The 26,386-nt window shown below is 45.6% G+C and overlaps 1 protein-coding gene across 1 annotated transcript in view; it reads left to right on the forward strand.

Moving 5' to 3' along the window:
• Positions 1–26,386, forward strand: part of MAN2A1 (mannosidase alpha class 2A member 1) — a 309,002-nt gene that overhangs the window by 202,259 nt on the left and 80,357 nt on the right. The window contains exons 10-11 of the mRNA XM_063964104.1: positions 3,556–3,741; positions 24,830–24,944. Of these exons, the coding sequence (XP_063820174.1) occupies positions 3,556–3,741; positions 24,830–24,944 (301 nt within the window). The remainder of the gene's footprint in view (positions 1–3,555; positions 3,742–24,829; positions 24,945–26,386) is intronic.

Raw genomic sequence — 26,386 nt, forward strand, 5'->3', positions numbered from 1 at the left:
GCAGTGCCGAATATCTGTCTGTTGCCGTAGCCAGGTCCTCATAAGTCTGCAGATCTGCTTGCAGCACCCATCACTCTAAGCTCCGGTCAAGCCCACGAATACAGTAGTCAGTGGATAGCATGTCCATCTTACGGCCAGGTGAATTGGTTTCTGGCTGCAAACAGCTCTTAAGAGTTCTGCCAGCTGTGGACAAGCTGCTTTTCCCTTGGTGAAATGCCAATCATGGAAGTACTTAGCTTTCCCTAGTCCTCTCACTCTTATCTGGGCCAAAATCTCAGTTTTTACTTGCTGATAATTAGAAGCCTGTTCATCAGACAAATCAACATACAGATTTCCTCATACATCTAGCCTCAGTATGCCACGAAGCAGGGGATGCCTGGCATGATTTAACTGACAGGTCCTGTGTAACTCCGCTAGCGTCGGGCATATTTCTTTGCTGAAAATGCATCTTAGCCACAATGAAATGTGACTAGAACGCACAGGGAAACTGCTGATCAATTTTATATGTGTCACTCAGGGGCGTTTTAAGCGAGGAGGGGGTCCGTGTGCAGACTCTGGGTGGGCCCCCTCCTCTCAATGGCGCTGTAGGCTCAAACATTGTGCCGGAGCCTACTGTGCATGCGCAGGCCTCCGAAAACATGGCGCCCGCTATGTTCCGGAGACAAAATTCAAACTGCGCATGCGTAGTGGCCATTTTGGAGCGGATCTTTTGTGCGGCTGCAGCACCTGATGCTGGACTCCAGAGATGTGAGTACTAAAATATGGGTGCAATGTGTGCGGTATGGGCCCCCCTTGGATCCAGGTTCCCGTGTGCACCGCACACATGATAGAAACGCCAATGGCATCACTTGTATATCTGTGTGTGTGACTGAGTCTGTATAGGAAGCACAATGGAACTTGCCTTAAAAACAAAGCTGTGGTTGCTGCACTGTGTATGCAGATTCAGAGACTCTAACACACAGATGTACAAGTGTTGCATATCAAATTAGCACAGTTCTGACATATGCATTTTTGGCAAAATAGATGGCTAATGCAAGCAGAGTCTCACAGCACATGGAGTGCCAATAGGGGCTTTTTGGCATGACTGCAGCAAAGATAGATATATGTATATCTGTAGGCCCACTGAGCTATGCCGCTAAAAACAGTGCCAGCATTTCTGCACAGACTTCTGGTTGCCATTTAAGCCCTTCGGTGGCTCTCTCAAAGAGATCTGCCTCCCACGTCACCCAAGGAGGTAATTTTCAGCAAGACAGATGGTCCTGACACCCTATTTCCCTGACTTGCTTGTTCCAGCTCTTCACGTAAGAGCTTAGAATTTTCTACCTGAGTCTCTGAAGCCGCGGCATCTGCGCCTGCTGCGTAGGTGCCACATTCGCCAAAGCCCAAAGAATATTCTCCATACTGGTGTTTTGGTGTGTAGGAAAGAAAAACTAAGCATAGCTTAACAAGTTTTTTTTATTTTTTTATTTTGACCACCTTTTTGTTTTCAAGAATATTCTTAATGCTGCAAAACCATTATTCTTGATGTGGTGCTACACAACCAACATTAATCAAATATCTCTAAGTGCTTTAATGAACCAGAAAAACAGACTTGGGCTTTCAACAGAAAATCACATTTTCTTCCTTAACCCTTTCTCTGCTGCGCCAATTTTCATAACTCTTGTGGCTTGCTGAAACCCTTTACAACAAAAAATTATTTTTCTCCAAGGACAGTATACACAGAAGACTTGTATTTTAGAAAACCCTGCACCACTTTCTTTTCACATATGCAGCTGAATTTCTGTTTTTAGCAGCACTTCACAGAAAGCTTTATGATTTAAGGTTTGCAGCACTCACCACCCTGGACATCTAGGCTGGATAGACAGCAGGATCTCGTTGTCCTTTAGGATCTCACACAATGGCCACACAGGTCTTGCTGAACCAGTGCACTGCCGTTTATTGAGATGCCAGGATGTTACAGTCGGCGTATGCATCTGGTTCCAGCCATCGCACCAACAAAAAGTAATCCCGCAACCCTGAAACTGACTAGATTCTGGTCAGCTAGCTCTCTAGTCACCGGCCAACTAATGCTACATCGATCGCCCCACCCTAAACACAAGACCAGCTACTTAAGCCTCCCCCCAAGCAATGAATGCATTGCAAATGCACAGACCATATAGCCATGCCGCATATCATTTTAATCGACAGTCTGCTTGTGCATCCTATTCGTATAGTATAGCGATGCAAATAACATGGCTTATCGGAAAAAAAGAAGCCTGATGCTAACTGAGTTGGACGGGATCGGTCAGCTTACTCACACCAGTCATCTTCCTCTGCGGGACGTATTGAGGCAAGATTTATGAGGACACATCTGTATACTGGTGCACTTTTGTATAGTGTTCACATGAACCATTGGGTGTGTAAATCTGGCTATGATACTAGCCAGTGCCTCTTCAGCCTTTGACATCACCACAAGTTGCTGTTATTGCCACTTTTGTTTTGGTTGCTACCTTTGGGTGTTTTGATCTGCCCACTTGCAAGTTTAAGCACTCTTTTACTATCTTATGTCATACTCATCCAATGACCAGTCTGTACCCAGCTCTAGCTTCTGTGCATCTAGAGGTATAGAGATGTACTGTTGTTCACGTAAGTCTGGTCAGAAAGAAGAATGGAAGAATTGCTACCAAAAAGCCATACTTTCAACGTGGAAACAAGGCCAAGCAACCAAAGTATGTGCGTAAAAATTTACAGCAGGCTCTATTGTCTGATGAGTCAAATATTTGGCTATAACAGAAGGCTTTTTGTTCATCAAAGGGCTGGAGAGCGGCACAATGAACGTCGGCAGGCAACAGTGATGCATGGTTGAGGTTCCTTGCAAGCTTGGGGCTGCATTTCAGCAAATGGAGTTGGGAATTTTGTGAGGATTGATGCTGAGAAATACTTATCCAGCATACAGTACCATCAGGGAGGTGTCTGGCTCCAAATTTAGGTTGCAGCAGGACAACGACCCCAAACATACAGCCAATATAATTAAGAACGATCTTCAGCGTAAAGAAGAACAAGGGGTCCTGGAAGTTCTGATATGGCACCTACAGAGCCCTGATCTAAACATCGAGTCTTGGATTACATGAAGAGACAGAAGGATTTGAGCAGCCTACATCCACAGAAGATCTGTGGTGGTTAGTTATCCGAGATGTTTGGAACAACCTCCGTGCCGAGTTCCTTCAAAATATTTATTTACTCCTGATGAATATTTGAATAACATTGAAATGTTGATAGGGATATGTGTGTTTGTGCTCTGTCACCGGATTATATGCTATAAAAGACCTGTGAGTGCCGATTCTTCACCATCATATCTTATTCATTGTTGAGGGCAAACGAGGCAAATTGCAGCATTAAGGCAGCGAGTGCCGGTATCCAGCTACAACTAATATCTGTCTGTCTAATCTTTGAACCCCCATATATTTTAGTTTAAGGAAATATCTCTTGTGTACTACCTACAGTCTGTGTTCCTATTATATAAAATGTATTGTGTTTTCATGAAATCCTTTTTTACTTTTTTTTTTTTTTTTTCAGATCTGCTGAAATACTCTATTCTTTAGCACTTGTACATACTCAAAGGACTAGCAAACTGCAGGCGTTTCCATCAGGAGAACATTATAAATTATTGACAGAAGCCAGGAGAAATTTGGGACTTTTCCAGCACCATGATGCAATCACTGGAACTGCAAAAGAATGGGTAGTGGTTGATTATGGCACAAGGTAAATCTTTCATTTCCACTAAATAGAGGACTGATAACAATCACAAATAATATTTAATAGAAGCTTTGTTTTTAGAACAGTCTGTAAGCAGTGAAAAGATCATAGCAAGACAGCATGGGAAAACCAGGGATGCTTTCCGATCTGAAGTGTTTGACGTTTCAACAGGTTCACTTTCACAGACGTAGAGAAGAGTAGTAGTTTAGACACAGATGTTTCTTCATACATTATTGCTGCAGTCCTACCAAACAGCCCTCTTGGCTTGCCAGGTTCCATGCGACCCCCCAACCGCATTGCGACTAACGGCCGATATATTGCAGGTCCATCAGCCAGTGTGTACGAGCAATATGTCTGTGAATGCCGTCGTTCAGACATAGCGCGTCGGCCCTGCAGCACGATATACTGGCACATCATGCTGTGTGTACGGGCTGTCAGCCGACCGCCTGCACACATGCTGCAGCAGCCGGCAGTGATTGACTGCACAACTGAGCAGGCACATGTAAATGCTCGCCCAGTTCGTGACGTCAGTCCCGATGGATCGGGCAGTGTGTATGCACAACACATTACCCGGTCTGTCTGTAGATCTATCTGCTGATAGATACACAAAAGGGGATAGGGGTACTAGCGACCAACAGTATCTACAAGATTTAAATAAATATGAAGAATTTAGCAGGATACATATTTATAAAAAATAACAGTATGTTTATTTATACAGAAAATTGTTAAAAAAGGTGGGCTAAATGATTAAAGGCATAAGATGTTGCTAAAACGACATAAAAGTAAAGCTAGAAACACACACAATAAAAAAAACACTAAAAGCTTAAAAACTTCTAAGATAAGAGAGTATTGCTTATCTTAAAATGGAGGGTCAATTGAGGTACGTACCTCAGTTGACCCTCCATTTTAAGATAAGCAATACATTTTTTATAAATGTGTAATCTGCTAAATTCTTCATATTTATTTAAATCTTGTAGACACTGTTGGTCGCTAGTACCCCTATCCCCTTTTGTATTTCTAAATTGCTAGGCAGCTTATCCCTGCCAATTTGTTAGGGGCCAGCTGACACCTTACATTTTTAAAGGAGTGTCTGCATTGTGGTTATTTATAACCTTAATATTGACTCTACTCAGATACACCTGTGGCGCCATACTCCCACTATTCTATATATCGATACACATATAGATATATACAGAAGTGGCACTCACGGGACTTCAACATTAGAAATAAAATACAGGATACAGCGGTCTCAAATGTAAGATCTATGTTTCGGTAATTTAATACCGTCATCAGGATCACAACATTACAACAAACAAACGTGTTTAAATACCTTCTTACCAACACCATGTCCGGAGCCGCCATCACGCTGGTGACCAGGTCTGCTGACGTAATTTTTTTTTTTAATGTATATATATTATAATATAATAAAACTGCCCTTTTCTCTGGCTGGGTCCACAGGTTATCCACAGGATAACATTGGGATATGCCGGAGCGACAGCGGAATTGGCACCAAACGGTCACAAGCTTTCTGGCCTCCCAGGATGCATCGGGGCTTTTCCATATAATCCCGCCCACTGACTCAGTCAAATCAGTTTTTTGTTTGGTGCGGCAGGAGCCGGACCATGGTCACAGGGCTGCTGTTAAAACATCCTGAAGCTTTTATTATTATTTTTTTATAGTCTTACTATGTTTTTTATTCTTTCTCTTGAGTGACTTTTCTTAATAGCGTCTTAAACGCATACTAGAAAGAGTCGCTTCAACAACTCCCCACCGGGTCGCAGCAACGGTTACCTTTGCGGTATAGTGCTGTCTCGGCGGGCGTCTGTGTCGGATGATTCTAGCAGGTCCAGCGGACGTTACCAGGCTGTGGCCGGAGCATGGGGAGAAGGTAAGGCATCGGTTTCCTCTTACTAGGGGGACCGGACACAGCTACACTGCATTGGAGGAGACTACAAACAGTGTGTTGATGCGCCGACCATTCTTAGGTGTGACAGCGCTATGCTTTAGGGATTATAGGCGCCAGGACTAGGTTGAGGCCGCGATCCTTAAAGTTTAAGTCAACGGGGGGAGTTAGATGCTCTCTTGGTCGCCCCTCCCCCAAGTTCATGACCAGTTTCCGCGCGTCTCCCATCCATGAACTAAATGTCCTCACTTCTGTCTCAGATGCTACCACAAGGGTTCTCGGTCGCAGCTTAGATGCTGTGGTTGTGTACATTAGAGTTGCCGCCCAGACAGAGTTACAGGCTGTAGCGTCTGCATACACGTAGCATTCACTGAGCGTCTGTGTCTATTAGTGAGCGTCCGTGTCTCTCATCAGTTATCGGAGCGGCAGTGTACACCAGTAGCATCTGAATCCACTCAGCGTCTTGCGAGCGTATTGATGGATATGGAAGTGTGGTGAGTCTCCCTGTATCCCACTCTCTGGAGAAATGGGTTATACAGTACTAAAAATTATCTCTACTTGTTAGTATGAATTCTTATTTTTGGTACACATTGCATATGAGGCCTGTATATTACTGTTGTTTCTGCATGTTATGTTTGAAAAAAAAACAGTTAAAAAAACAGAAATACAATTGTCCCACTTACTTGTAAGTTATTATGATGGTGATTGTATTCTCATATGACAATGTCTAATATTTTAACATGTGACTGACTGCTAGTATGTATGCTGACTTTTATATGTTGTCAGTTCTATTCTGAACCTCAAATCAGGTGCACGGATTGTGGTCAGATTGATATCACTTCTATATCTATATAAGTGATTTTCAGTCACAAAAGAGTGTAGTATTTGTAAAAGTGGATTATTTACCTTGTCTGTGAGCTGCAAAAGTGACGAGGATACTTTAGAGGGCCCTACACCCTAAACATGCTTATCTGGTATAGTGATTTTGCATGGAATAGCATAGTATCTTACTTATGAGGGGCAACGCCCTACAAGAGGGGTGTGGTCGCACAGACCTTGTCTGCAATTGCTGGCAGATTAGCACCTGCAGTTCCACCCCCGGGAATAGGTACACTATTAACCCATACATGCAGTACCCTCCTTATGGTTTCAGCAGCTTTTACAAATAGCCAGGCTATTAAAACCAGGGTAGATACATCCATGTTACAGACTAAACAAGATGAATTCAAATACCCCATATGATGATCAGATATAGCTGACCTTATTGATGCATGAAGGCTATTTTGTCTCTGGAAGAATCAGTCAAAGCAGTGTCAAAATCTAAGGCACCTGTATGTAAACAGTGCTCCAGTGATGCAATGGCAGTGCGTGGTACTTTATAAGACAGTATCTGTTGAGCAATGCTAAAGGTTGTGAGTTCAAGCCTGGCCTGGAGCAGCTTTGTTAACTGTTTTAGGGATTCTTACTATCCCTTTCCAGCTGCGGACTGTTCAAAAAGAGAAGTTCCTCCTAGAGTAGATGCACATGTTGTTCGACTTGTGCGTAAATCTATTTTACCGTTGCCGTCTACTTCACTAAATGATGTCACAGAAGAGTAGATAGTTTCTTTAAAAAATATATATATATATTTTCTCTCTCGGGGGCAGTGACAATGCATGCTATGGCTTTAGCCTGGATGGCAAGGGCAATGGTAGAATGGGGGAGGAACTAGAGAATGGCCTCTCCCCTCCTACAAGGGAGTAAAAGTCTTATCTAGGCCGTATAAAGACAAGCTTCGCAATATTTGATGAAGCAGCAATTGATATGGGTACGATTGCTTCTAAAGCATCTGCATTGACAGTAGCCGCTCATAGAGCAGTTTTGCTACGCACTTGGAAAGCGGATGCAGAATCCAAGAAAGCTTTTGAAGCGTTGCCTTTCACTGGTGATATTTTGTTTGGAAAACGACAGATATTCTAGAATTGGAAGCTGAATCCAAAAAAGTCAGATTTCCGGCTAGTTATAACCCTAAGACTAGGGGTTCAAAATTTCGGCCATTTCAATGGCAAGGCAAAGCAAAAGTGAAAGAGGAGTCTAAACAACCCAAGTTCAATAAATCAGCCAGGGGTAGGAAGCAATGGGCTAGTAGAAGGCCCGCTTCCAAGCCAGAACAGAAGCCATCAGTCTGAGGGTACGGGCCTCCGCCTGGAGGATTCCAGGGTTGGGGGCCAACTTCAATTTGCGCACATATGGCAGCAGTCGACGACAGATGCTTGGGTGCAGAAGGTGGTATCTCTCGGTTATGGTTTCCCCTTCAGGAGGCAGCCTCCTCAGAAGTTTTTTTGCACCAGCCCGTCTCGAATAGAATCGAAAGCCAGGGCCTTGAAAGAAGCAGCTCAGAAATTGCTTCAGTCTGGTGTAATTGTCACAGTACCCCAACACAACGGGGACAGGATTTTTTCTCCAATCTTTTCTTGATTCAGAAACCAAATGGGTCGTTCCAACCAATCCTCAATCTCAGAATATAAAACAAATACATTTGGGTTCCAGGGTTCCACATGGAGACGTTACGCTCCATAGTTTTGGCCATGGAACCGGGAGATTACATGGTATTTCTAAATATACAGGATGCTTACCTACATGTGCCCATAGCACGGTCGCATCAATGTTACCTCAGGTTTGCTATCCTCCAGCAACATTTTCAGTTCCAAACTTTGCCCTTCGGGCAAGCAACAGCACCCAGGGTGTTTACCAAAATTATGGGGGTATGGCAGCTTATCTCCGCAAGCAGGGGATAAGAATATTTCCATACCTCGACGACCTGTTAATCCTAGCACATTTGCAGGAATTACTTTTGAGCCATCTTCAACAGACAGTAGTTGGTCTACAAAGACACGGGTGGCTCATAAACTGGGAAAAGTCGTCTCTGAATCCGTCACAACGGATGGTTCATTTGGGGGCTATATTGGACTCAGGTCTACAGAGAATTTTCTTGCCAGAGAAAAAGATAACCAAGGTGCAGGTCATGACTCAGGAGTCGTTGCACACTCAGACAATGTCAGTCCATGCAGCAATGCGACTGTTGGGTCTGATGGTGTCAACCTTCGACATGGTGGATTATGCACAATTCCACTCCAGACCTCTACAGCACCTTATTCTGACCAAATGGAATGGAAATCATCAGACAATAAAAAAAGCAGATGATAAAGTTTCCGGTAAATGTAAAAAGGTCTCTAGCGTGGTGGCTACAGACAGACCATTTAAACAAGGGGAGACCCTTTTGGATAAAAGAATGGCAAGTCCTGACAACAGATGCCAGTCTTCAGGGCTGGGGAGCGGTGCTCGAAAGCCTTTGGTTCCAGGGAATATGGACCATATGGGAAAGTCATCTGCCAATAAATCTGTTAGAAATAAGGGCCATATATATGGCTCTAGTTCAGGCAAAGGACAGTCTGCAAGGAAGACCAGTCCAGATCCGCTCAGACAATGCAACAGCGGTAGCGTACCTCAATCATCAGGGAGGAACTCACAGCAAAAGATTGATGGAGGAAGTGACTCACATAGTAAAGTGGGCAGAGCTCCATCATCCAGCATTGTCAGCAGTGTTTGTTCCAGGAGTACTGAACTGGGAAGCAGATTTTCTCAGGCGACACTCCATTCAGGAAACCGAATGGGCATTACACCCAGAAGTGTTTCAGACTCTAGTAAAAAGATGGGGTCTGCCAGAGATAGATCTCACGGCGTCACGTCTAAACAACAAGGTTCCAATGTACGGATCAAGAACAAAGGATCCAGGAGCAATCCTTGTAGACGCACTGTCAGTAAATTGGAAATTTCATCTGGCATATCTGTTTACTCCAATATCCCTGTTACCCAGGGTAGTGAGAAAAATAAAGCAAGCAAAAGGAGTCATAATTCTAATAGCTCCAGCTTGGCCCAGAAGGCATTGGTACATAGATCTACTAAGGATGTCAGTGGAAGCACCGATACTGCTCCCTCAACGTCCAGATCTGTTAATGCAGGGTCCTTGTTATCACAGCCATCTGGATCGTCTGTCTTTGACGGCGTGGCTGTTGAAACCTCTATCCTAGAAGCTAGAGGATTTTCATAAACAAGTAATTCAAACTATGCTTAGAGCAAGAAAGCCTTCTTAAGCTCGTATTTATTCATTAGTATAGTGAAAGAAGTTTGAATCCAAGATCTTTTAAAGTATCCAGGATTTTGGATTATCTTCAAGCAGGATTGGAGAAGGGTTGGAAGTAGCTTCCTTGAGAGTTCAAGTATCAGCATTAAGTGTGTGGTTTCAGAAAATGACTGATTAACAGGATGTGGGTACTTTCTTTCAGGGAGTTGTACATATTCAACCTCCGTTTGTTTTTCCTGCAGCTCCCTGGGATTTGAATCTAGTTCTTAAAATCCTTCAGGGACCTCCGTTTGAACCACTTAAGAGAGCAGATCTTAAATGGTTAACGGCTAAAGTGCTCTTTCTACTGGCAATGGCGCCAGCTAGAAGAGTGTCAGGTTTAGGAGCACTATAGTGTAAGTCTCTAATATTTTTTCCAGATAAGGTAGTTCTTAGAACTAGATCTGGTTATCTTCCGAAGGTGGTTTTAAAGTTTCACCTTAACGAGGAGATTGTAGTCCCAGCTTTATCAGGTATCGGGACTTTCTGCGGGAGAAGCATCGCTGGACGTGGTCCGGGCGTTAAGAATCTTCATAGATCATACTAGTGCCATCAGGAAAACAGATTCTCTCTTCATCCTCTACGGATTTCACAGAAGAGGATGGCCTGCTAGTAAACAGACGCTGGCAAGATGGCTCCGAATGGTAATTTCAGCATCTTATTCTCGTGCTCACTTCCCTACTCAGGCTAATGTCTCTGCACACTCTACACGTAAGGTAGGTCCTTCATGGGCTGCACAACATGGTGCTTCAGCAGAACAGATTGGTAAGGCAGCCACAGGGTCTTATGTTAACACTTTCATTAGACATTATGCCATGGGTGCTTTTGCCTCTCATGATGCTGAATTCGGGCGAAAGATTCTCCTGTCTAATCAGGAGCGTCCCCACAACTAAACTGGCTTTGGGAATCCCAATGTTATCCTGTGGATAACCTGTGGACCCAGCCAGAGAAATATACGTTATGGTAAGAACTTACCGTTGATAACGTGATTTCTCTTATGTCCACAGGGATCCACGGGGGTCCCACCCTGACGCACCTGATTTGAGGACCTTGACAATCACTAAACCTCTTCCCTGTTGCATGGAAGGGCGTGCATGTGTGTTATCGCCTGAATAAGTTTCTACCTGATGCTCCTGCCGAAATTGCTGTGGAAAGAACTGATTTGACTGAGTCTGTTGGCGGGATTATATGGAGAAGCCCCGATGCATCCTTGGAGGCCAGAAAGCTTGTGACCGTTTGGTGCCAATTCCGCTGTCGCTCCAACATATCCCAATGTTATCCTGTGGATACTTGTGGACATAAGAGAAATCACGTTATCAATGGTAAGTCCTTACCATAACGTATATATATTTGCATTCATTTCCAGTCAGAAAAGACAGCACCTCACAGTGGAACACTTGTTAGTGGGAACAACCAGACAGACAACTTACACAATAAAGAGTCAGATGGCATTCTAAAATGATGTGGTTGGACCCATAATTTTAGGACACAGGGAGGAAGATTCAAATGTTTGAAAAGTCAGTTGGGAGTCTGTTTCTTCCTAATAGACAGGAAAAAACACACACCCAACCGACTTTTCAAACATTTGAATTCCACCCAGTGAATGAAATCAATAAGTTCATATTGGAGATTGGATTGGCTTTACTTGGTTTTGTCCCAAAATTAATGTTAACATGTTTTCTTCATCTATCCTAAGCCACCAATGTAGTCCAATAGGATCAGTGGAAAGTTCTGCAAATATACCCTCTAACCAAAAAAAACCCCACAAAAATGGCATAATGGCCCTTTCTTAGATATCATAATTGTATTCTTTATAAAAGATATTCAAATATAATATAGATCTAAAACAGCTTACGTTACATTTAAAAAGGTGTTTGAATAACCATCATCATTCAAGGAGTGATATAGATATTTCCCACCAACACCCTTAAGCTAAATGGCGGGGACTTACAGATGGCTTATGGATATGGCATCAAAACTCTGTGTTTCGTTCCTTGAACTGATCTTCAGGAGTAGAAATGGGGCTGATATACAAATAAGTAAACATTGGATGGTATGAGATATATAAACATTAATTAAAAACCTAAATAATTGATTTACATACCGAAAAGTTTGTATGCAGTAGATGAATAACTGTTTTCAATGAATGTTTCACAGTTGAACAATACTTTGTGGGACCTATTGTAGCTTATTTTATATACAAATAAATATACCATTACCAATTTCATAATATGGAATAGAATTTAATTATCACCAAAAATTAGGTAATGTAGGAAAAATATAATCCATAGAATAGTTTTCAATATTTATTAGAATTAAAGGTAATTGTAATGACCTAATTAAATGATGTCGAAGGCTCAGAACATGCTCCCTGGGTCAACTGTCTGCCCAGCGTACACACATGGGAGGTCCAACTGGGACCCTAACCACCCCTAAACCCTGGCCAGGATCCAACTGGGGTGTCAAAATGCATAATCGGACGGACAAACAGACCAATGGATGTTATATATAAAATAATTTGTGTTTATGAATGTAAATTTAGTAGCTTAACCTCACGGACACACATGCAGGTTTTATGAGATTGTCCCGAGATAACCATGTGTGGTACTTACAACAGAGTAATACTTCAATAATAGTATAGTTTATTTGGCATGTTGCAAAATTCCATATTGTGTGCTTTTGTGCCCTGATCTTCCAGTAGCAGGAACAAGCCCTATGTGCATATTGCCCAAGGGGTTGACTCAGTTGTAGCTCAGGTTGCTCATTTATCATCTAGTTACAGAGGCCTATTATGCCAAAATGAACAAGAATCCTATTCCTCCCTGTTCCCTGTGTTCAAGCTGCATAGTAGAATCAGTCTTGATGTGTTCAGTTTAAGTTTTAAATCCCTACATTGCCACATAAAGCGTAATAGAAGTATTTCTGCAGCAGGGTACATTGTGTTCCACAGGGAAACATTGGGGGTGTAGAGTGGGGGACCCTAGGGTGGGGGTCTGACTTCTACAGTTCACCCAGGTCTGGTTAAAGACCACTTCAGATGCGTTGGTGTTGGAAGTTGTCTCTCACGGGTACGCGGTTTCTTTCAAGAGATGTCCCCCTTGCCAGTTTTGCACCACATGGTTCTCCCTTCGGAACCGTTAAAGGCGCAAGCTTTACAAACAGATGTCAGTTCTCTCCTGAGTACAGAGGTGGTTGTGCCGGTACCTCCGTTCCAGAGAGGCAGAGGTTTTTATTTGAACCTGTTTCTAGTCCCGAAACAAAATGGGTCCTTCTGGCCTATAGTCAACCTAAAATCTCTGAACAAGTTTGTGAGCATGTCAAAGTTTTGTATGGAAACACTGCACTTCATTATACTGGCTATGGGACCCGGAGACTACAGTATATGGCATCCCTGCATATACAGGATTCATACCTTGCATATACCTGTTGCCATGTCGCATCAGCAGTTTCTGCGTTTTGCTATTGGCAACCTCCACTATCAATTCCAGGCTCTGCTATTTGGACAGGCTACTGCTCCTCAAATCTTCACCAAGGTCATGACCGTGATGACTGCTCATCTGTCACCAGGGGGTCAGAATCCTGCTGTATCTGGACGACCTGCTGATTCTGGCTAATTCCCGCGATGTCCTCCTCAGTCATCTATAATTGACGGTAACCTTCCTACAAGCTCACGGGTGTCTCATCAATTGGAAGAAGTCCTCGCTGGTCCCAGCTCAGAGCATGGGGCACCTGGGGGCACTTCTGGACACACAGTCAGCGGCTGTTTCTGTCTCCAGAGAAAGTCCTGAAGCTTCAGGACAGGATACGATGCTTCCTTTCTCGCCCCAGAGTGTCGATACTCTCAGCAGTGCAAGTACTTGGCTTGATGGTGTCAGCATTCAAAATGGTAGAGTACGCTCAATTTCATTCCCACCCTGTACAGAGGTTATTTCTTTCCAAGTGGGATGGACTACCTCAGCGGATCAGATCTCACATGATCACTTTGACACCAGAGTTTCATCTGTCGCTGACCTGGTGGCTCCTGGACCAGCAATTAAGCAGGTGCCGTCCCTTCTGGATCCCCGACTGGGTCCTGCTGACAACCGACGCCAGTCTGAGGGGATGGGCTGCGGTGTTAGAGCAACACTCTTTTCAGGGTCGCTGGAAAAAACTCTGGAGTTTAGTGCGGTGTTCAATGCGCTTTCTCTCGTCCTGCCTCTGGTACAGAACAGGCCTGTTCAAGTACGGTCAGACAGCACCACCACGGTGGCATACATAATCCATCAAGGCGGCACTCGAAGCCGTATGGCAGGCATTTCCAACCACGGTCCTCAAGGCACACTAACACTGCAGGTTTTAGTGATATCCAGGCTGCAGCACAGATGGTTAAATCTAAATAACGGAGGTGCTAATTAAGTTAACTGTGCTCAAACCTGGATAGCACTAAAACCTGCACTGTTAGTGTGCCTTGAGGACCGTGGTTGGGAATGCCTGCCGTATGGCAATGATGGAAGTGTAAAAAATGCTTCGTTAGGCGGAACGCCATCTGCCAGCAATATTGGCAGTGTTCATTCCGGGTGTCCTAAACTGGGAAGCGGACATCAGTTGCCAGGACATGCACGCCAGAGAGTGGAGTCTTCATCCAGAAGTCTTTCAACTCCTAGTGGACAGGTGGGGCCTACCAGATGTAGACCTGATGGCGTCTTGACACAATCACAAGGTTCCGGTCTAGGGATCTTGGACAAGGGATCCTCAGGCAGCATTCGTGGACGCACTGGCTGTTCCATGGAACTTTTTTCTGCCCTATGTGTTCCCTCCGGTGTCACTTCTGCCCAGGGTCCTACGGAAGTTCAAACAAAAAGGATCGCTATTGATAGTCGCTCCAGCATGTCCCAGAAGGCATTGGTTCTCAGACCTGCAGGGTCTGTCGACGGTGCGTCCCCTTCTACTTCCTCAGTGGCCAGACCTCCTCGTACAGGGCCCTTGTCTCCACCCAGACCTGGCTAGACTGGCTTTGACGGCGTGGCTCTTAAAGCATCATTCCTGAGGGCCAAAGGTTTATCTGAGGTGGTTATTCAGACTATGTTGGAAGCCCGCAAACCGGCCTCTGCACGGATTTATTGCAGGGTTTGGAATTCTTATTTCACCTGGTGTGCTGATAAGAATTATGATGTCTCTAGGTTCAGAACTTCCAGAATTCTGGCTTTTCTGCAACGAGGCCTGGACTTAGGTCTTCGTCTTGCCTCCCTCAAGGTTCACATATCTGCCTTGTCGGTATGGTTTCAGTGAAAAATTGCGTCTATACCTGACGTTCATACCTTCGCTCAGTGTGTCATTCAGATTCAGCCTCTCTATGTCCCTGCTGTGGCTCCATGGGATCTGACTCTTGTCCTGAATGTCCTGTAAGAGTCTCCATTTAAACCTCTTGAGTCGGTGGACCTTAAATGGCTCACGGCGGCCAAGGTCATGTTCTTGCTGGCTATTGCCTCGGCAAGAAGGGTGTCAGAATTAGGCGCCTTATCCTGTCGTCCACCCTTTCTGATATTCCACCATGACCGTGCAGTTCTACGAACTCGATCAGGTTATTTGCCTAAGGTGGTGTCATCTTTTCACCTTAACCAAGAGATTGTGGTTCCAGCCTTTATCTCTTCGGATCTGTCTCCCAAAGAGCGTTCTTTGGATGTGGTAAGGGCTCTCCGTATCTATGTGGAGAGGACTGCTACTATTAGGACGCGCTTTTTGTCCTGTTTGGTTTTTACAAACGTGGCTGGCCTGCAAATAAGCAAACCTTGGCCAGATGGACTAGAATAATGATTGCACAAGCTTTTGCGCAGGATGGATTTCCAGCTCCTGCTGCTATAAATGCCCATTCTACTCTGTCAGTTGGACCTTCTTGGGCGGCCCACCGTGCACATCCGCAAAACAATTGTGCAAGGCAGCTATGTGGTCCTCAGTGAGCACGTTTCTTAGGTTCTATGCCTTTGATACCTTCTCCTCCCAGGATGCTTCCTTTGGACGCCAGGTTCTCATATCCTCTAAGGCGCGTCCCCTCCCTTGAGGAACTGCTTTAGGATATCCCTGATCTTTCCTGGTGGAACACAATGTACCCTGCTGCAGAAAAGTAGCGTTATGGTAGCCTTACCATGGTTAACACTCTTTCTGCGAGGTACATTGGGTTCCACAGGGTGCCCATCCTGATTCACCTAGCTTCTATGGGTTTGTATGGCATTAGCCGCTGGTCCCTTCTCTTGTCGTGAGAATGTGGTTCTATGTGACTAACATCTGCCTTCTCACTTGCCTGCTCCTGCATTGGACTGATTAACGAAACGGAGCTATCAGTGCTTGGAGGCGGGGGTATAGAGGAGGCCCCAATCAGGGACGTGCGGTGACCTATATGGCTCAGGTGGCACTGGCTAGCCCCAGAGCCAGATTTACATGCAATATATGAGCCAAAGGGTACATCTTGGCATTATACACAGGTGCAGCAGTATAAACTCCTGGAAATTTGCTGAGATTTGATCAGAGATGTGCGGAAAAGATAGACAGGTGAGGCACTGCCTCACCTGCCATAGACTATTTACTCCAGAGTTTTGCCTATAAAAATTATTAAAATAATGCGAAGAAGATATTTCAAACAAATTATTTATATCTTTCATCTACTTTATACAGTCAAAACTCTGGCACAAACGTTAGTATGACAGGAAAGGCTCTGCCTCACCTGCCTCACCCCACCGCACGTCACTGGCCCCAATGCATCATGGGACAGCTTAAAACTTTAGCCTGTTGGTGCCTCTGGATCAAGATCCACTCTACACTACTGATGTTTCCCTGTGGAACCCAGTGTACCTGGCAGAAAGAGTGTTAACCATGGTAAGTCTACCATAACACTCCTTATTTACAAATAAGGTCAAGGCAAAGCTACTTGCCACTATCCAGTGTTTTGTGTAATGAGAGTACAAAACTAATAATGAGTGAGTTCATCTTGCATGGTCTGCAGCTTTGTAAAATTGGTTGTAATCGCAATTTAATGGTACTGCCATGTACGAAATGCATTGTACAAATGTAAAGCAAATGCATGTTTTTGTTTTTTTTACATGTGGAGGAGACTGGGGAAGAGATGGTTACTTTGCAGGTGCTCTTGTAAAAGTGGGTTTGGCCTCACCACACGGGGCGTGACCTCAATGGGAATGCAAGAGAACAGGGAGAGGCAGAGGATGACGAGAGAGAGGGCGATGAAAAGATAGTGATGCAGGGGTGAGGCAGTGGGTGACGGAGATATAGTGGGTGACAGTGAGTGCCAGGGAATGGGTTACAGGAGAAGGAAGTGGGTGATGCCAGGGGCAGACAGAGGGTCACGTGAAGAGGCAGTGGGTGACAGAGTGATGGGGGTCTTCCGACGCAATTATGAGCCAATGAGGTGCACTTAAGTTGCGTTATATGGCTGACCTGACCTACTGATACTTAACCCTGTGTCACCTGCTGGGATTCCTGCTTCCCTCCCCCGTTTCTGCAAACCGCCTGTTTCTTTCTGATTCTGCTCATATCTTCACTTGAATTATGGTTCAAAGGAATAAGAATTCTCAACAGGCTTCAGTTATTTTTTGGGGGGACAAGACTAAAAGCATCCAGAACCAAATGTCATCCCATGCATCGCCTTCCTCCCCTAACTCATCGGACACGTGTATTGACCCACAAATTCAAGCAGTTATGACGGGACTTCTTGAAGGTATACAGACAGCCTTTATGAAAGAACTTTCAAAGGCAATCTCGGAATTCAGGGCAGAGATTACATCTCTTGGCGATAGGATGGACTCTTTGGAGACATAGTGATGGGGGGGCTGTTGATGTAGGGGAGAAGTAGAGGGTGATGGGAATAGGTAGGTGGGACAGGAAGATAGTGTGTGACTGGGGAGGCAGTATATAATATCTGTGTGCCCCTCAGCCTGGGACAGTTTTGGTGTGGGCTATCAGTGCTGCAGCAGCATGTGTTCGTCTGGGGCCTGCTCATCCCCCCCACCCCCTATCTTGGTGTCACTGCTCCCTTTAGGCCCCATTGCTTTGTGCCCCCCTCTCTCTGCCCCTTGTCACAGCTTCCCAGCCTACCCTGGACTTACGGCCTGGATCCCGGTGTCCCCCACCCTCTATGCAATGAGTGTAGCGGGGCGGGTCCAGTGACGTCACTGGGGGTCCGGGTTGCTAGGTGCAAGGAGGGAGAGCACTGACTGCTTGCTGCTGTGGCAGGAGCAGCCATTGCTCAGAGTCCTCCCTGCTTTATGTGCGTGTCTGGAGCCCGAGGTAGGGGGTTTTGTGGACATCGAGCCACTCCGACAAGCCCAGGTCCAGGTAAAGAGTACCCGCTCTCGCAATCATCTTCGCACCTGTTGGTTAAAAAATATATATTTTAAAAAATTCCCTAAACTGCCCCCCTCCCCCTCCAATTATAGTTGTCTGTATTGCTGTACTAGATTTTCCTGTAAATATGTTCCTAATGGACAGTTCTTTTTTCTCTTACGTCCTAGAGGATGCTGGGGACTCCGTAAGGACCATGGGGTATAGACGGGCTCCGCAGGAGACATGGGCACCTAAAAAGAACTTTTCCTATGGGTGTGCACTGGCTCCTCCCTCTATGCCCCTCCTCCAGACCTCAGTTAGATTCTGTGCCCAGAGGAGAGAGGGTACACTGCAGAGAGCTCTCCTGAGTTTTCTGTAGAAAAATAATTTTGCTAGGTTTTTTTATTTTCAGGGAGTCCTGTTGGCAACAGGCTCCCTGCATCGTGGGACTGAGGGGGAAGAGAAGCAGACCAACTTAACTGATAGGCTCTGCTTCTTCTACTGGACACCATTGGCTCCAGAGGGAGTCGGAACACAGGTCTCAACCTGGGGTTCGTCCCGGAGCCGCGCCGCCGCCGTCCTCACAGATGCCGGAAGATAGAAGCCGAGTGAGTATGAGAAGATAGAAGACATCTCAGGCGACAGAAAACTTCAGATCTTCGTGAGGTACCGCTGCGCGCCATTGCTCCCAGACACAACACACAGAGGCAGCACTGATGGGTGCAGGACACGGGGGGGGGGGGGGGGGGGCGCCCTGGGCAGCAATAATCCTCAATTTTGGGCACAATAGAGTATGATTAGGCTTCGGAGGCAGTAAATCACAGATCCCCCGCCATTTTATTACAATTGCACTGGGACCGAAGCTCGCCGTTGGGGGGCGGAGCTTGATCCTCAGCACTAACCAGCGCCATTTTCTCCACAGAAGCTGCATGAGAACGCTGGCTCCCCGGTCTCGCCCCTGCTGAACACTTCACAGGCTGGAAAAAGAGGAGGGGGGGCACATTGGTAACGCAGTGAGTGGGAATTTGGATAGTATATAAAAAAGCGCTATCTGGTCATTTTGTTTTTCCAGTGTTATTTGAGCGCTGGGTGTGTGCTGGCATACTCTCTCTCTGTCTCTCCAAAGGGCCTGGTTGGGGATTTGTCCCCTTATAGGTATATCCCTGTGTGTGTGGGGTGTCGGTACATGCGTGTCGACATGTCTGAGGCGGAAGGCTTCTCCAAAGAGGAGGTGGAGCAAATGAGTGGTGTGTCCCCGTCGGTTGTGCCGACTCAGGAATGGATGGACATGTGTCATATGTTGAATGCAAGTGTGGCATCATTACATAAGAGGCTTGATAAGGCTGAATCAGGGGAGGCATCAGGGGGGTCAATCCTCGGATTGGACCGACTCACAGGGCCTGTCGGGGTCTCAAAAACGTCACTTGGCACAAATTGTGGACACTACTACCGACACGGACTCTGATTCCAGTGTCGACTATGATGAAGTAAAATTGCACCCTAAGGTGACAAAAAGCATTCAGTGTATGATTGTGGCAATAAGGGATGTGTTGCATATTGCTGATAAACCCTCTGTTCCAGACACGAGGGTACACATGTTTAAGGGAAAACAGATTATAAATTTTCCCACATCTCATGAACTAAATGAGTTCTTTGAAAAGGCTTGGGAGACTCCGGAAAAGAGACCGCAGATCCCCAAAAGAATTGATATGGCATACCCCTTCCCTAAACAGGACAGGGTGCGTTGGGAATCACCTCCCACTGTGGACAAGGCCTTAATGCGCCTGTCCAAGAAAGTGGCGCTACCGTCTCCAGACACAGCGACCCTCAAGGATCCTGCGGATCGCAGGCAGGAGACTACTTTAAAGTCTATTTATTCGCATACTGGAGCTGTGCTAAGACCGACAATTGCGTCGGCATGGGTATGTAGCGCAATTTCAGCATGGACAGATGATCTAACGGCTGAATTTGGTACCATGGATAGAGATACTGTATTGTTAATTCTAGCCCATGTAAAAAATGCAGTCTTATTTATGAGAGATGCTCAAAGGGATATTGGATTGCTGGCTTCCAGAGCCAATGCCATGTCTATCTCAGCGAGACGATCCTTATGGACTCGCCAATGGACGGGTGATGCGGACTCAAAAAAGCATATGGAAGTCCTGCCCTATAAGGGAGACGTATTGTTTGGGGATGGACTGACGGACCTGGTTTCCACAGCTACCGCAGGTAAATCAAATTTTTTACCATTTATTCCCCAACAGCAAAAGAAAATACCACCGTATCAGATGCAGTCCTTTTGGTCGCAAAAGTCCAGAAGAGGTCGGGGGTCCTCCTTCCTTGCCAGAGGTAAGGCTAGAGGTAAAAGAGCACCCGCTTCGGCCGGTGCCCAGGAACAAAAGTCCTCCCCGGCTACTACAAAATCCTCGGCATGACGCTGGGGCTCCCCTGCGGGACTCCGCACCGGTGGGGGCACGTCTTCGACTTTTCAACGAGGCCTGTGTCAGCTCAGACCTGAATCCTTGGGTGTTGGAAATAGTTTCCCAGGGTTACAAACTGGAATTCGAGGAGGTGCCCACGCGCCGATTTTTCAAGTCATCATTACCAGCTTCTACACCAGATCGGAATGTAGTGTTAGCTGCAATTCAAACGCTGTGTCTACAGCAAGTAATTATCAGGGTTCCCTTGAACCAGCAGGGAAGAGGCTACTACTCAACCCTCTTTGTGGTCCCGAAACCGGACGGTTCGGTAAGACCTATTTTGAATCTAAAATCCCTAAACCTGTACATGAAAAGATTCAAATTCAAGATGGAATCGCTCAGGGCGATTATAGCCAGTATGGAGGAGGGGGAGTTTATGGTGTCACTGGACATAAAGGATGCGTACCTTCATGTCCCCATATATCCCTCCCATCAGGAGTACCTGAGATTCGCTGTACAGGATTGTCATTACCAATTTCAGACGTTGCCGTTTGGGCTTTTCACGGCCCCAAGGATTTTCACCAAGATAATGGCGGAAATGATGGTGGTCCTGCGCAAGCATGGAGTCACAATTATCCCATACTTGGACGATCTCCTGATAAAGGCGAGATCAAGAGAGAAATTGCTGAGCAGTGTAATGCTCTCTCTGAGAGTGCTCCAGCAACACGGTTGGATTCTGAATCTACCGAAGTCACAGTTGATTCCGACAACTCGACTAACGTTCCTAGGTATGATACTGGATACGGAACAAATGAAGGTTTTTCTCCCATTGGAAAAAGCCCAGGACATCCAGAACATGGTCAGAGACCTGCTAAAAACGAAAAGGGTGTCAGTTCATCAATGCACTCGAGTTCTGGGAAAAATGGTGGCGGCCTACGAGGCCATCCCCTTCGGCAGGTTCCATGCGAGGACGTTTCAATGAGACCTTCTGAACAAATGGTCCGGGTCGCATCTGCACTTACATCGGAAAATAACTCTGTCCACAGGGGCCAGGGTGTCTCTCCTATGGTGGCTGCAAAGTGCTCACCTGCTGGAGGGTCGCAGGTTCGGAATTCAGGACTGGATCCTGGTAACCACGGATGCGAGCCTCCGAGGGTGGGGAACAGTCACCCAAGGAAGAAATTTTCAGGGACTGTGGTCAAACCAGGATTCCTGTCTACACATCAATGTGTTGGAACTCAGGGCCATATACAACGGCCTTCGACAAGCGGAGAGTCTTCTTCGAAACCTACCAGTTCTGATTCAATCAGACAATGTCACAGCAGTGGCTCATGTGAACCGCCAAGGCGGGACAAGAAGCAGAGTCGCGATGGCGGAAGCCACAAGGATTCTTCGCTGTGCGGAAAATCACGTAAGCGCTCTGTCTGCTGTCTTCATTCCGGGAGTGGACAACTGGGAAGCAGACTTCCTCAGCAGACACTATCTCCATCCAGGAGAGTGGGGACTTCATCAAGAAGTCTTTGCAGACATAACACGTCTTTGGGGAATTCCTCAAATAGACATGGTGGCGTCACGCCTCAACAAAAAGCTTCGGAGGTATTGTACCAGGTCTCGGGACCCTCAGGCAGTAGCAGTAGACGCCATGGTAACGCCGTGGGTGTTCCACTCGGTCTACGTGTTTCCTCCTCTTCCTCTCATCACAAAAGTGTTGAGGATCATAAGGCGAAGAAGAGTACAGACGATACTCGTTGTTCCAGACTGGCCTCGAAGGGCCTGGTACTCAGATCTTCAAGAGATGCTCACAGGAGATCCCTGGCCTCTCCCGCTGAGGGAGGACCTGTTGCAACAGGGGCCCTGTATATTCCAAGACTTACCACGGTTACGTTTGACGGCAGGGCGGTTGAACGCCGAATCCTAGCGGAGAAGGGGATTCCGGAGGAGGTCATCCCTACTTTAATAAAGGCTAGGAAGGAGGTGATGGTGAAACATTATCACCGTATCTGGCGAAAGTATGTGTCTTGGTGTGAAACCAAGAATGCGCCTACGGAAGATTTTCATCTGGGGCGTTTTCTCCACTTCCTGCAGACAGGAGTGGATATGGTAACAAGAAAAAACGGCTGCGCTGAATGTCAGAAGTGCAGTGAAAAGAGAGCCAACGTATGAATAATATAAAAATTTAATATGTAATAAAAGAGATGTGATAATATAATGATACCGATATAACAATGAACAATAAAATAACCCACAGAACTTGTCTCAAAGTGTCTGCACAACTGGAGGACTTATAATGTGTTGCAGCTATAGTAAAAGCTGAAGTCCATGTTCCACAGCTGCCGATGAACACTGCTAGGAGTGCACAAACAGTAAACAAAAGGTGCAGTAGTAAGACTCCAATGGTAATTATCTTTATGTCGCCAGTTAAAGTTCAGTTGTTAATACCTCTCAGGTGGGCTGGTCCGTGTGCCGGGCGTCCCCGGTCAGATGTCCTGCGTTGCCCACAGAAGCTTTGCAGCAGAGAGGAAATAAAGTGCTGTGTGCTGTAGAACTTGCTGGGACGGTGGTGGTAACAGCCGCTAGAAACGGAAAAGCAGTAGAAATCGTGTCCGGCTGGGTATGTTGGAGTTGCACCCAAGTATGACACCTGAGCAAGGTGAGTGGATATGGGACTGAAATTAGGTTCTGCTAAGGTACAAATTTCGGCCCTTTCGATTTTCTTTCAGAAGGAATTGGCTTCTCCTCCAGAAGTCCAGACGTTTGTAAAGGGAGTGCTGCACATCCAGCCTCCTTATGTACCTCCAGTGGCACCGTGGGACCTGAACGTGGTGTTGCAGTTCCTAAAATCACACTGGTTTGAACCACTTAACAAGGTTGAGTTGAAATTTCTTACCTGGAAGGTGGTCATGTTGTTGGCCTTGGCATCGGCAAGGCGAGTGTCAGAATTGGCGGCCTTGTCTCACAAGAGCCCCTACTTGATTTTTCATGTGGATAGAGCGGAATTGTGGACACGCCCTCAATTTTTGCCTAAGGTGGTTTCTTCATTCCATCTGAACCAACCTATCGTGGTGCCTGTGGCTCCGAGTGACTTGGGGGATTCCAGGTCCCTGGACGTAGTCAGGGCTTTGAAGATTTATGTAGCCAGAACGGCTAGACTTAGGAAAACAGAAGCACTGTTTGTCCTGTATGCTGCTAATAAGATTGGCGCACCTGCTTCGAAGCAGACTATTGCTCGCTGGATCTGTAATACGATTCAGCAGGCTCATTCTACGGCTGGATTGCCGGTTCCAAATTCGGTTAAGGCCCATTCCACTAGGAAGGTGGGCTCTTCTTGGGCGGCTGCCCGAGGCGTCTCGGCATTACAGCTTTGCCGTGCGGCGACTTGGTCGGGGTCAAACACCTTTGCTAAATTCTACAAGTTTGATACCCTGGCTGATGAGGACCTAGCTTTTGCTCAGTCGGTGCTGCAGAGTCATTCGCACTCTCCCGCCCGATTGGGAGCTTTGGTATAAACCCCATGGTCCTTACGGAGTCCCCAGCATCCTCTAGGACGTAAGAGAAAATAAGATTTTAAACCTACCGGTAAATCTATTTCGTCTAGTCCGTAGAGGATGCTGGGCGCCCGTCCCAGTGCGGAAACTCTGCAAGACTTGTATATAGTTGTTGCTTACATAAGGGTTATGTTACAGTTGGAGTCGGTCTTGGACCGTCACTGTTGTTGTTCATACGGTTAACTGGTTATGTATGTTCCAGGTTACATGGTATGATTGGTGTGGGCTGGTATGAATCTTACCCTTGGATTTTTAAATCCTGCCTTGTATTGTCCATCTCCTCTGGGCACAGTTCTCTAACTGAGTCTGGAGGAGGGGCATAGAGGAAGGAGCCAGTGCACACCCATAGGAAAAGTTCTTTTTAGGTGCCCATGTCTCCTGCGGAGCCCGTCTATACCCCCATGGTCCTTACGGAGTCCCTAGCATCCTCTACGGACTAGGAGAAATAGATTTACCGGTAGGTTTAAAATCTTATTTTTGTTTGACTTAGTCTGAGCTACACTTGACGTTTTACATTCTGAAATGTAAAAGGAGATGTTCCAGTACCTTGCTATTACATTTTTATGGATGTCAGAATGACATTGACATTGCAACCACTGTTACTCGATCATGCTATTAGGGCAAGTTTAAATGTAACTTTAGTTTTTTCAAATATAGGTATGTCTTAAAAAAAAAAAAAAGAAATTGATCTGCTCAATAAATGGATAAGAAGTGATCTTCACGCGCTGTAATTATGGTTTCTCTTCCTGTGCAGACTTTACCATTCTCTGCTGAATCTGAAGAGGGTGATTGTAGATGCAGCACACCTCCTCATTCTTAAGGATAAAGACACCTACAGCTTCAATCCATCAGCTCCATTCTTCAGTATGGTGGGTTAGACAGAATGTTATTTTAAGTATTACTATATTTTTAATATATAAAATCTATATCTCCTGATGAAAATCTTCAAATAAGATTGAAACATTGTGAACTATGGTGGTCGCCTGTACAGTTTCTTCCTCCTCTGAGCCTTCAGTGCTGCGCCTCTGTATGTATACATCTATATATACAGTTCCTTTCTAAAGTATTCACCCACCTTTGCTTTTTACCTATTTTGTTACATTACAACCTGTAATTTAAATTATTTTTTTTATCTGAATTTTATGTGATGGATCTGGATAAAATAGTCTGAGTTGGTGAAGTGAAATGAGAAAAATTTCTATACATTTTTTTTTTTAGAAATACATTTTTTTAAATTGTCATGTGCATATGTATGCATCCGCTTTGCTATGAAGCCCATCAAAAGTTCTGGTGCAACCAATTACCTTCAGATGTCGCATAATTAGTGAAATGAAGTCCACCTGTGTGCAATTTAAGCGTCACATGATCTGTCAGTATAAACATACCTTTTCTGAAAGGCCCCAGAGGCTGCAACACCACTAAGCAAGAGGCATCACACTATGAAGACCAAGGAGCTCTCCAAACAAGTCAGGGACAAAGTTGTTTGAGAAGTACAAGTCAGGTTTGGGTTATAAAAAAAAAAAAAAAAAAAATATCCAAATCTTTGATTATTCTACGGAGCACCATCAAATCTATCATCTTCAAATGGAAAGAACATGGTACCACAACAAACCTGCCAAGAGAGGGCTAGCCACCAAAACTCACAGCCCAGGCAAGGAGGGCATTAATCAGAGAGGCAGCACAGAGACCAAAGGTAACCCTGAAGGAGCTGCAGAGTTCCACAGCAGAGACTGGTGTATCTGCGCATGTGACCACAATAAGCCGTACACTCCATAGAGATGGGCTTTATGGAAGAATGGCCAGAAAAAAAGCCATTACTTGGTGTTAAAAATAAGAAAGCACATTTTGAGTTTGCCAAAAGGCATGTGGACAACTCCCCAAATGTATGAAGGAAGGTGCTCTGGTTAGTTGAGACTAAAATGTAACTTTTTGGCCACCAAGGAAAACACTATGTCTGGTGCAAACCCAACACATCCCATCACCCCAAGAACACCATCCCCACAGTGAAACATGGTGGTGGCAGCATCATGCTGTGGGTATGTTTTTCAGCAGCAGGGACTTGTAAACTGTTTCGAGTCGAAGAAAAGATGGGATGGTGCTAAAAACAGGGATATTCTTGAGCACAACCTGTTTCAGTTTGCCTGTGATTTGAGACTGGGACGGCGGTTCACCTTCCAGCAGGTCAATGACCCGAAGCATACTGCTAAAGCAACACTCGAGTGGTTTAAGGGGAAACATTTAAATGTGTTGAAATGGCCTAGTCAAAGCCCAGATCTCAATCCAATTGAGAATCTGTTGTCAAACTTGAAGA

Source organism: Pseudophryne corroboree, chromosome 1 (genome assembly GCF_028390025.1).
Source record: "Pseudophryne corroboree isolate aPseCor3 chromosome 1, aPseCor3.hap2, whole genome shotgun sequence".
Classification (NCBI taxonomy): domain Eukaryota; kingdom Metazoa; phylum Chordata; class Amphibia; order Anura; family Myobatrachidae; genus Pseudophryne; species Pseudophryne corroboree.